The sequence below is a fragment of the Arvicola amphibius genome, chromosome 7, assembly GCF_903992535.2.
Source record: "Arvicola amphibius chromosome 7, mArvAmp1.2, whole genome shotgun sequence".
Taxonomy (NCBI): Eukaryota; Metazoa; Chordata; class Mammalia; order Rodentia; family Cricetidae; genus Arvicola; species Arvicola amphibius.
Window position 1 is genome coordinate 88,884,741 of NC_052053.1, and position 13,021 is coordinate 88,897,761.

At 38.5% G+C, this 13,021-nt stretch overlaps 1 protein-coding gene across 7 annotated transcripts in view; it reads left to right on the forward strand.

The window, feature by feature from the left end:
- Nucleotides 1-13,021, forward strand: part of Cep128 (centrosomal protein 128) — a 372,845-nt gene that overhangs the window by 308,672 nt on the left and 51,152 nt on the right. For all 7 annotated transcript variants that reach the window (XM_038336959.1, XM_038336962.1, XM_038336963.1 and 4 more), the window contains one exon: nt 8,279-8,302. In XM_038336959.1, coding sequence (XP_038192887.1) covers nt 8,279-8,302 — 24 coding nt within the window. The remainder of the gene's footprint in view (nt 1-8,278; nt 8,303-13,021) is intronic.

Genomic DNA, 13,021 nt, shown 5'->3' on the forward strand with positions numbered 1-13,021 from the left:
GTCTTACATTCATGCTTTTCACTGTGTCGTGGAAAAGGCCATAGATAAGGTGTAAACAATCACTAGGCTATGTTCCAGTAAAGCTTTGTTTATGAACACTGAAATTTTGATTTTCTGCAATCTCATGTTGTAGTATTCTGCTTTGGTTTTGTTCAACCAAAAGAAAAATATAAAGACCATTTTAGTGCATGGTCCTGTGGCACAGGCAGCTGGCTGGATCTGGCCAACTCTCCTGACTCCTGGATTAGCTTCATGGTAATCTAATGGAAAAATGCTTGCCATTTGCAAGATAACTGGCACAGGGTGAGTAAAGAATAAGTCTTCCACTTCTACAAAGGATAAAAATTCTGTTGGTAAAATTTAGGGTAATTTGGCAGTTGGAAGAAGAGTCTGATGTCATATGATCAGACTTTCCTGGTGTACAGTTACTCAGCATCCAGGAAGGTCCACTATCCACGGTGAAGTTGAGTGTCTGAGCAGTCCACATAGTAGTGGAACCACCCAGGGCTGACTACTGAAAACTCATAATTCTACTTATTCCCTCTCTTCTCAGACTTCTCCTTCTTTCAGTACAGTTTTGTGAACTCAAGATGTGGGCACATTAAACTAACTCCCTGTGTTCTTTATCACCCTGAAGGGGACAATGTATGGAATTTCAAGTGATGATTTCTCTAGACTTCGTGGTTTTAAATTGGATAAAGACTTATCTAAGGAACCATTTCAAAACACTGCATGATATCATTTTCTCTAAATGTAGAAATTAAAAAATTTGTTAGAAATTATGGTCTGTATTCATGTTATTTTTATAGCTATACTATTTTAAGCATCCCAATAACTTTAAGATAAGAGAGTTCCACAGCTCTTTGATAACTCACATTTCTCTCAAACAGCCAAATCTGCTATTTAAACTTCCACCTTGGGAAGAAGCTAGTCAGTCTGCAGTGAAAACTCAGAATGCAGCTCAATTTGAAGATAAAGCAGTTAAGTATGTCATAGATAGGAATATTTAGGATATTTAAATTGAATAGCCAAAAAACACATCTGTTTTATTTTACGGCATACAGGATGACCCAGCCTTCAGGTATGCTTCCCATGGGGAAATGTGAACAAATCATTCACTTGTGCTTTTTCTTATATCATTAGATATAAAGAATAGCTTCCTAAGGGCAAGGAATTGGAGGTTTATTTTGCATTCATTAATTGCCTTTCTTTCGTACCTTTCTATGTGTATTAGGAAATGCCAATTAATAATAGTGCTTTCATTAAGTCAAACTGAATAGGAAGAAGAAAATGTAACATAAAGTCAGCCAAATAGATGGTTTTAAAACTTCCAGCTCAGGTCTCGATTTCTCTCAGCTGCAGTCCCTCTGACATGTAACACTGAGCAGTAGGTGCACACAGGAACATGTGTGAGGAATGTGGTATCGAAAGGTATATAATTATCTGATATGTTTCCTGCAGAGTGTCGAGTAAATAACTCTGCGTATAAAATAGAATGCAGATTATTGGGATTGCACAGGGATGGGCCATTTAATCATCAAGTGGACTGTGTGGTTGTACCATTTAAGATTCAACTGTGTGGCACACAGGACAGGTAAGGACATGGCTATAATTCAGTCCTCAGGAGGAAGGGGCTTGGGCCAAAGGGTCCTATGCTTATAATGGTTTTCTTGTGGTAATTTTCTTCCAAGAAGCCTCGGAGATATGTGCCTAAAGGAGATGTGATACTTAGGGTTTCCTCGGGCCAGCTTCCTTTAGGGGCTGTCTGGTGCATATCTCTCTTCTACCTGAAAACACAAGCCTACTCTATTATTTTCTACACATTCTCCATGACATGGTCCTCTTCCTAAGCCATAGCATCATCGCCATTGCAGTATGACCTGCTCAGATTTCGGAGCATTTTTACAAACGTGTGGCTAACCTCACAGCTGGAGACCTGTACTCTTTTTTAAAGTGTAAATCCCTGGGTAAATTATGATGTGTTGATTTCTGAGTTGCTGGCTTTCTTCCTCTACTACCCAACAGCTGTTCTTACATCTCTCTCTGGGAATAGTCAATCTTAGAAATCATACAGCTGTCATTTACATTGCCCCAGACACCACCATATTTTATCTGCTGATAATTTTCACTTGTAATGTATCCCAGATGCCACACAATGACCGAAATGCCTTTGTTTCCTGCTAGTAGTCATTTCAGTGTGGAATTGGAAACTCCCAGGAGAACAATAATTCCATCTTCTACCTTCATTTTTTTTCTTAAGGTACATTTTGTAGACACATGCCTACATACCCCATTAGATTGTATCTTAAAGGAGGAATCTTGAAATGACCCTTGCTTTGAAAAGATTGCTTCTTGATTTTGAAATAGAGTTAAGAAACCTAACTTTGGTACTAGTTTCATACAATTAAGTGCTAGAATTTATAGCATCTTGATGCAACCCCCTCCATTTCTTTTCTGACTGTATTTTCTAAAATCTAGAGACAAATCTACACAGCTTCATTCATCTTCCCCATTTGCCTTCTTCACTCCATAAACCATCACCCCGGCTCTTCTGTATTTCCCCATACAGTAGATTTGAAATTACATGGCATTGTGAAATTCACATTCATAATGTGAAATTACAGTGCCACCCTCTCTGGAACGGACACCTGATTTGTCCTGATCAGTAATGACCTCATAACAAGCAAAATCATGAACCTAAGTGCTAATCTGATAGCACAGCAGAAAGCAGGCACAGAAGCCAGCTGCAGGCTCAGTAATACCCTACCCAAGAGAATGTACCAGAAATGTGGAAGAGACCCTTTGAGTCTCTTTTTAAATTCTGTGATTGTCTCTGCATCTCAGACACTTGCCACACCAGGCCAAGTGATAAGGAATATTCTTAGATACTAGTCTAGGCCAGGATTTAGACTGGCTTCTCTTGGCAAGTGTAAGTTGATATTTAGTGATAGCATTTTAAGATGAAACCTTCACTTGTAGATTTTTCATTTCTTTCATTGGTTCTGATTTGTTGTTTTGGACCCAGGAGTAGGTTAATTTGGAAAAAAAAAAGCATGTAAGCAGCTATTAAAATAACCAGTATACTCATAGCATCTAGTGTGATGAGGTAACAGTAAACAATAGTACCTATTGATGGCTAAATTGAAAATCGATGGCTGGCACATCAGTGCCAACTTCTCTATCCCATCCATCCTCACAGTCAAGAGCAACTGTTCCTGACTACTGAAAGGAGCACGCAGTTTCATATACAGATCATAATTGTGTATGTGTATATATATTCAGAACCAATTTATGATATATTGTAAATGTTTTCTATGTCGCTGTGTTGAAATTGTGGGTTTTTTTAAACCTTCATTTTATTTCAGTTTATTTGAAATCCCTCTAGGAAATGCTTATCTTGTTAGTGATAGTCAATAAAAGCTTTGTTCTTCCTTTCTTTGTACTATCTTGACATTTGGGAAAGAATGTGTTTGAGGTTATTTCTACTTTTTTTAGTTATTAAACTATGACTAACTATTAAATGTGACTATTTGCTATGAGGAAATGCCTAGAAGGAAAAAATACCATATACCATTTGCATTTTGTTCCATTCATATATCCTTTGTTAAAGGAATAGCACATACAGTATGATTGCCCACTAGATAGAACTGACATTGGGCCTGGGTGAGATGGCTCAATTGGCAATGTGCCCTCTGTGCAAGCTTGGGGACCTGATTTCCATCCCCACTTACAAAATTGAACATTTTAGTATATGAGTGTAACCAAAGTGATGGGGAGCTGGAGAGATGAGGATCTTTCAGGCTTGCTGGCTAGTTAATGTAGCCAAGTTATGAGTTCCAGATTCAGTGATACCCTATCTTAAAACCTAAGGTGGAAAAGTGATTGAGGAAAATGCCCAACATTGACTGCTGCTCTCCACATGTGCACACACAGGCACATATCTCGCCACATGTGCGCACACAGGCACACGTCTACATATTCTCTCCACATGTGCACACACAGGCACACGTCCACATATACTCTCCACATGTGCACACACAGGCACACGTCCACATATACTCTCCACATGTGCACACACAGGCACACGTCCACATATTCTCTCCACATGTGCATCCACAGGCACATATCTCTCCACATGTGCGCACACAGGCACACATCTACATATACTCTCCACATGTGCACACACAGGCACATGTCCACATATACTCTCCACATGTGCACACACAGGCACACGTCTACATATTCTCTCCACATGTGCACACACAGGCACATGTCCACATATACTCTCCACATGTGCATACACAGGCACACGTCTACATATTCTCTCCACATGTGCACACACAGGCACATGTCCACATATACCCTCCACATGTGCACACACAGGCACACATGTACATATACTTACAGAAGATTTGGTGCTGACAAGAGGAATGGTTTTTGGGGTGAAACTGAGTAGTTACCCTTCTGGAATAGGCTATGTGCATTTAGTGGGAATGTGTCCTTACTGTTAGATTATCTTTTTGAAAACTGTTAGCCATCATAATCCTTCTTTCTAAAGAGGATTACAAAATTCTTTTACTTGAAAAGCTTTGACCTGTAAAAAGCAGATTCTTCTTATGTTTGTATGCCAGTGCTGTTTTTCTCCTATGTTCATAATACTTCTACAGGCCTTCTCTGATTGTGTGTGATTCTGTGATGAGGACATGAGAGTTCTTCAACTGTCCTTTTCTACAGGAAAATAATTCTTGTTATTTTAATCTGTAAGCTTCTAATTTATCTGTTAAATGTGATAGCTAATTTAATGTGTCTAATTGATTGGTTCAGCTGATTCAAGTGAGCTGTTAGTGATCTGCCATTCAGATACCAGTGATCCATTTCACGCTCATTTCCAACCTGGCTGACAGTCCTTTCCCATCTGCAGTGACGTTAATGAATTTGCCTCGGTACATTCCTGAATCCTAATGCACACTCCATTGCAACCATCAGTAAATGAATATTTATGGTTCACAGCAAAGCATTCACCTCATCCTAAAAAGTTAAAATACATTTTAACAGTATACATACTGTAAGCTTCCTCCCAACTATAGCTCTGCCTACATGGCTTGTCAAACCCAGAATAAATTAGAACACAGTGTCTAGCTGCATTATTCTCACTAGATAGGTTATGATGGCTACGTGTGAGAATAACTGTTAACCCTGCACATTTAAGCCAGTGACTGTCCAGCTCCATGGGAATCCTGCATATATTAAAATCATTATTTTTTCCACTGTAGATGTTTCTGGGACTTTGCCTTATAATTAAAGAGTGGTAGAAATGAATTATTTAATCACAAAAATCCCAATGATAACACTGTAGACTTTATCCTCCCTAAATTTTGTTTCTTCAAAATATTTGAAGGAATGTTTCCCTTTGATTTCTATCTTGATATTGTTGTTTAATCTTGTATTCCCCTCAGAAATTCATATTTTTGCTTCTGCGTTAGTCTTAAGTGTGTCCTTATTCCTGGTGTTAGTTATCCAGGAACATTTCCTTAAAGAGAAGTAGATTTGTTTAATAGAGTAATTTATTTGTATGCTACTCCTACGCCTTATTTTAGATGTTTTTAATATGAAGTAAGAACTGGAAGTTCTTAGATAACTTTGGAGATTCTGCCATTGTCTTAAAAGCATAAAAAAATATGTGTATAAGTCTGTTATATATAATGTCCATTTTCCTTAGAAGATTTATTTTCAGCTAACGCTCAAATCTATGACTGTAAAAATAAAGTCATTTATCCTAATCCATCACCTAAAATAATTTGGTTACCATGACAGTATCTTCATTACTGTGGAGGTTGCCTTCCCTCTCCGAGCCTTCAACCTCTAACTATGTCTTTAATGTTGCTATGCTTTTCAAGGTTTAGACTTGAAAATAAGGACTTTAAAGGGTGTTGTTGATCTTATGTGGAGCCTGAAGATAAAATTTATGGAAACAAAATTTGGCAGTTCAAACAGAAAAAGAAAGAACACCAACTCATCAGTGAAGATCTTAATAGAGAAATTGATTACATTTGTGGCCAGTTATGGTTTTCTACATTCATAAGTTTTTACATCACCTTAATTAATGAAGATAATTGTTTTGTCTTTCTTATCTCCTACAATTGAGACTTAAAAGCTATATGGTTTAGATCATGCTCACTGGTGGGAACAGTGACCTTATTATCTGCTCTTATTAGCTGCTGTTGTTGTTTGAATTAAAATTTAGGTTAATAAGAACCTCCTATTTCTTTAATGTCCTCATTTAACAAATCCAGTTCTATTTTATGTATTTGTGTGTGTGTGTGGGGGGGGGGGGATCACTCCCGTAAATGTCTCAGGATAATACCTAGGAATTGACTGTCTCATTCTACCGTGCATTTCCCAGATCAAACTTTGAATCAGGCTTATTGGCAAGCACTACCCATAAACCACCTCACAGGCTCCTCCTGGCTCTTTTTATTTATTTTTCATTTTCCATTGCATCCTGATTCCATTACCATTAAGGAAGAAAGTAGGCTGTAGGCAAGTAGGCATTAGTAAGCCACAGTAGATGTAGTGCTCATTGGCTTTTATGTTTTAAACAGATGGTGTAATTTGACTGATTTTTTTTTGTCCATAGTACTATAGAGTAGGCTCATGTTTACAAGTCATACAAATATTTAGGAAGAATTCATACCTATAGCATAAATCAGTTTATCTTTGCCGTAAGTGTGATAAGGCTGTAAGCAAATGGATAGAATTCAGGCATAGCATAAATCAGACTGATCTCTTTGCCATAAGTGTGATAAAAATTAAAGCAGATGGAAATTAAGCTCTTCTGTTTTGGTATTCTTCTGTTTTCATATTATATGAATTTTCTTATTTCAAATCAGTTATATGTGTTTTGTTACAATATAGTAACCTTAAACAGTATCAGGCCACAAAGCATGGTATGGGGAATCTTCAAGTTCATGTAAGGGTTGTAGATATTCCCTATTTAGTGGTTTATCTAAGGTGGCCATGGCTGCTGTCTGCTCAGTCTACACAGGACAGTGACGCATTGCTGAATGGTGACGCTCCAAGTCTGCTATGACTAGGAAGCCTATAGTAGCAGCAGAGTAGAGACTCTTTCGGATACCATATGCATTTGAGATCACACTCAAACATGACATTTCATAAGTCACCATGGAATATTGATTTATGAAAATAATGGTGGCAAGGGGAAGTCCTACCAAGTATGCTAATAAAAGGTAATTAAACAAATTACGTTGCTTAGCAGCCATCTTTGGGTTGTGTTCCATATTGTACGGTGCTGATACGCTAACTTGTGCCCGGATAGCCAAATGTTTACAGTCTGTTCAACCCAGTTTCTCAGTGTGGAGACTGGGGGCCAACTTACAGGATTCCTCCGAGAAAAGCCCTCAGTTTCTGGGGTGCTGAAAGAATGTAAGTGAATCTAATTAAAGAAAAAGATTTCCAGTTCCATAGATTACCTCTAGTTGCCCAAAATGGTAGAAGAGCAACACATGGCCTTGTCCCCCTGGAAAATCTGCCATTCCATCTTGACCTTCTGACTTAGCTTCCTCTCGAATCCAGTTTTTAAACTTGATGAATATGTTCATTTTCCCCATTTTTAGCCTCTAGAAAGTTGTGAGTATAGTTATTGAGTTCAAAACTGTTTTTCCTCAATCATTTGTCTTGTTAAATAATGTTGTCTCAGACTCCTTTAAAACCAACATTTCAGTAAAGTAGATTCTGTAGTTACTCTGTAAACTGTATAGCAGGGCCCTCGGCTGCAGAGAAATCTTTATCATTCAATATTTGTACATGACCTTTAACTGTTCAAGTTAAATCTACATTTTACTAGATCACACACTTCAGTGTTTGCCTAATGAGACTAGTGTGTGTGCCAGTGTCTTCTGCATGCCACTGCTACCACCCAGCTGTGATTCACATTTATCTCACACTTACATATCCTTAAGGAGATAATTTTAGCAGTACAGTGGAGATATGAGCTATTCTTCTCAGTAACTGGATCTGAATTCGTTGCATTTTCTATTAATTTAAGCCCTGAGGTCCTATCCATCAGTAGGTACAATAAGAAAAGGTATTGTAGTTCTTTCCTGCCTGTTTTTCTGTTGCTGAGATCATTTGAGTAAGGAGTTTTAATTTTTATATTTTTAAAACAATATTTTGCTAATAGCAGGTACACAGAAAAACCTGCAAACAAAGTCAGCTTACAGATTTGCTTTAATAATTCTGTATTATGCTTCATTTGCAGGACCGTGTAAATGCATTAGAAACGGTAAGTGGAGCATCTTCCTTCTTGTATCAGAATTACTGCTCTCTAATGTGGATTTCAGAGCCCACCAAAGGAAGCAGTTCCAGAAAGTATTTCTAGAACTACCGCTAAGATTGAGAGCGGGGAAGGCGCTAAACTGTGTCTAAAAGGTACCTGGCCGTAGACTTCCTGGTGAAACCTCTCAAAGGGAAAGTGTGAATGTGTGGAGACGACTCCAGCTGTCTTGGGATGGGCAAGCCAAGACGAACTACTCTGAAAAACAGGGTCGGTGCGAGTATGATCCATGCCTTGCCTGCCTTTTCTGCATTCCACCATCACAGCAAATGCTGGTTAGCAAGCGTTTTTGAAGTCCAAGTTTTTAACATACTGTTTTTAGTTTTTATCATTGTCCAAAGAGAATGGTAAAAACTGGTCACCCTTTTTCTGACAATCTTACTTGAAGAAATCTACTATTGGGGAATGGTTTTAAGTATCTAGCTGTAAACATTGCCTGATTGCATTTATTTATTAGAAAAATGATTAATTTTAAAATATAAGAGAGAAATCAACACAACTATAGTTGAAGAACATAGATGAAGTACAGCATTGTAAGCCACCATGCTGTGGTCATCATCATAACTTCAAATGAAAACTATTTCAAGAAGCAAACTCCCATGACTTCACTGATGCTCTACATACCGAAGACACAGAAGAGTGGGAGACCCACAGCAGGCACTTGCCAGATATGAATTATGTTTTGTGAGTATGATATTTTGCTTACCAAGTTTAGAAATTATGGTTGTTTTGCTTTGGTAAGTATTTCTGCACAGTAACATGTGAATCAGAATTAGAGGCATACAGGGCTCGCAGTGTAAGCTCCACTGGTCAGTTATTTGCCTGGCATGTGCAGGACTCTGGATTCCGTCTCCAGCACCACATTCAATAAATGGGGGGAGTAGAGAAACAGTAGAATAAACTATAGTACTACTTTATGGCAAAATATTATGCAGCAATAAACAGACATATTTAAAGAAGTAAAGATGTAAAAAAAAAAAGTAAAGTAAAAATCTCTGTGCTGTTATGGGGGGGAGTATAGCAATGTATAAACTTTGATACAAATACTAGATATGCATATTTTTGCATTAAACAGTCATTAAGAGACTACACAAAATATTAACAGTGTCTTGGGAACAGTGGTGATTTTTCTCTTGGTAAATTTTTAATGTACAGGGAGGAATGAAACTCCTTTAAGCAATAAAGCTAGTATGAAAAGTCTTAGCTTAACACTACGAAAGAGAAATAAAGGAGTCCGTTTTTATAAAGTGACACTGTCCAGATTTGGGAATCTCTTCCTCCAGCTTATTCCTCACAAAGTTCACTCACCGTCCCCTTCCAGTGTGGCACCACTAGGGGCATACAGTGCCTGCTTTTTCCTCGTGTTTTTACTTAGTTTTAGGAGTGTCTTGCCAGCAAGCTTATGACTTAAATATTCTCTTTAAAAACATGAGTAAAATGGCAATGTGTGTATTTGGAGACAGACTGGGAGCACGAAATACCATGCACACATGTCTAGAAAGATGCACCTTACTTGACTCTGCATCTGTAAAATTTTGGCAAGTCTTGATACCAGAGAAGGAAAAACCTTAGAAAAGTCTAGTGTTGGGTTGCCATTATCATTGTGATCAGGTGTTAACTGTGTTTTTTTTTTAAATATCAGAGTTTTGTCAGTGTGATATTCAAAGTGACAGGTTACATCAAGGCAAAGTCTATATTGTTTCCTTGTATTTGTTGATATTTTTCTATACCTTACATATTTTTCTAGTGAAGTATCATTCAGTAGAATCTTAAAGACCTTTTCTGAGGTGTTCCCTGGAACCTAAGTTAAAACTTAAAAGTCATCATGAGAAGAATAAAAATGACTAAATGGACTGTGGTTGGTACGGTAACAGTTTTCTCAAAAATAATTATCATAAGTAAAACCATAAAAATTAAAATACTTGATGATAATGTTAATGCTCAAATATTATGAAGTCCTTCGACTTCATATGGCATTGTAAGAAATGGGCTTCTCAACTGATAAAGTATTTTATAGTTCATAAAATCAAATATGCTGAAAGCAGTTTGAATCATTTATTATTCTCTCATAATTTAGACTCTAGAGTAAGGCACATATTCGTGTCTCCCACTTGGCTCTGGTTCTGAAGGTCACAGAAGGAGTCACATGCAGGGTGTGTGCTATGGGGCAGCAGATGTCACTTTGCAGTTCATCATTCCCTTCGGGGTACTAATGATTGGTTATTTTAGGTGTTCGGGTAGTCGTAATACCCAAAAACAGTGTGTTTCTTTTTTTTATTTTATTGAGCTCTACATTTTTCTCTGCTCTCCTCCCTTCCTCCCCCTCCCCTTCAACCCTCTGCAGCGTGTTTCTTTATCATCCCGTGATGTCATTTGACAGTTGCCACCATTGAACTCTGCTTGTGTGTTCATTCTTCCTCTTTCCTCTCATTCACTGTCAGACAAGCTCCTTGGATTTCAAATTATGCTTTATTTGTAAATGAATCCCCAGTATCTGTCAAAAACTCACATACATGGTAGGCATTAAGTAAATATGTGTTGAATGGAAAATGTTCAACTCTATCTTACTCTTGTACAAGACTCTACATAACAAACTAAGTATAAATAGTATCAGTCCAGTAGTTAAGGGAAAACTTTTTCCAGATGTACATTAATTAATTTCTGGGTCTTTCCATATGGCACCATATACTATTTAAGGTTTTACTGAGTATGAACCATTTTCCCTGTTTACCTGGAGTTTTCCTTAAAAGGAAACCCCTTCAACCAAAATGCGGCAAGTTGATCTCCCAAATAAAAAGAAGAGATTAGCTGAAGAAAACTCTGGATGAAATCCTCCGCTCATAGGCAGGGGAAATAGGAGACGTTTGTGTTCTCTGGGCAATCTCAAGGTGCTGTGTTGTCAGATGGAGGAGAGGTGGCACTTGCATATCAGTGAGTACTCCTGGGAGGTAAGAGGACTGCTCAGATCACTCGGGTGGGAGCCTTTGTTACAAAGAAAAGATGGCTTGGATAAATTAGAGCAGCATTGTGTCTGGGAACATCACAAAAATGACAGGTTTTGTAGTCTGAAGACATGATGAGGAGGAGAGAATTACCTGTGACATATGAAGAGTTTGGTAGTGTCTCGCAGAAGGAGCCAGAGGAGGCATTCCAGATAAAGGGTGTAATGGAAACGAGCATAGGGTTTGTCAAGCTAATACTTTAAAGACAGCTGAGATCATGATTCTCCTGTGATTATAAAATGATCTTCTGTGAAATTTGCTTATTTAACTGCTTAATGATGGCACGAACAGGATATTGTAACCACTTCAAAAGAACAAAGGGGGGGGGCAGAAAAAGGGACTGAGGGGGGTGGGTCTGAAGTGAACTGACTTCTTCCCTAGTAGAAAATAAAAGCAACTGAAACTAGCCAAAATGAATCATCTGTAAATGGGACTCATTTTCTGTCAAGTGTCTACAACTGGGAATTGTACAAACTCAATGGCAGTGCCAGGTGTAGGCCAAGTGTTGCGATCTGGTAGGGTCAGAAAATCCCGAAGGGTGTGCTCAGCAGAAACTACTGAAACACCTGACTTTTGTTTTCTTTCAGGGCTTTCATATTTTCTCAGGTTAGAGTCATTACAGTCTTCAACATGGGTAACAGCTTATTAGAGGTGATAGTTAGCATCTGGGTCTGTGAAAGCAAACTTCAGGCTTGATCTGTTGTGACACCAGAGGTACAAGTGGCTTCCTTTTGAGAACCAGTTTCTACTGGTTGGCACTGGATGCTGAGACTTTGGAGGAATTTCAGCTTTTCCTTGGGGATGAATGTTGGGAGCCAAAGAGTTGTAAACTTTCTTTTATTCCATAGAGAGCTGTTAATGGCCTCTGTGCCCTTGCCTGTGGTGTGAACTGCAGGGTAAAGACATAGGGTATGCTCTCCCTGCCCTGCCAGAGCCCTGTGCTGAGTGAGAGACGGTACAATAAAGGTGGGAAGGGCACCTTGGATGAAAACCGGCTTTGGAAATACACTTGAAAAAATGAAGAACTGGGAGCTCTCAATGACGTCACTGTTCTAAAAGGACTAACACACTCAGTAAGTGAAGCTAGGGCCCAGGGAAGGAGAGAAACAAGTGAGAACGTAAGGAAATAAAGGAGAATTTACAGCATTTCAACTTGGATCATTTTTCAAGTATTTTACAAATCTCCCTTTATGGTTATTTATGAACACCTTGATACTTTAGATTCTCACATCCTATTATTAAAACTTGGCGTCATTTTAGCATCCCAGACATCCCATATAATAGTGTGGAATCATTAAGATAAAGTTTATTTTCAGTAGCAAGCCAAGCCTAGTAAGTAATTGGAAGATTGGTGCCATGGCTGAATCTCAGAGCCCAGGCTCCTGCCCTAGCTCTGCCGGCCTCCATGCGTTCTGCCTTGTCCACCTGTGCTCATTATGACTGCATCATAAATAGTAAAAGGAAAATTGGGAGATAAAAGAATGTGTGGTTCGCTGCGCGGTGGTGGCACACACCTTCAACCCAGCATTTGGGAGCCAGAGGCAGGTGGATCTCTGAATGGGAGGCCAGCATGATCTACAAGAGCTTGGACTCTAACACAAAGAAATAGTCTCAAAAAGAAAAAGAATGTATAGTTCATTCAATGGTATTGGAAAGTTGTATACAT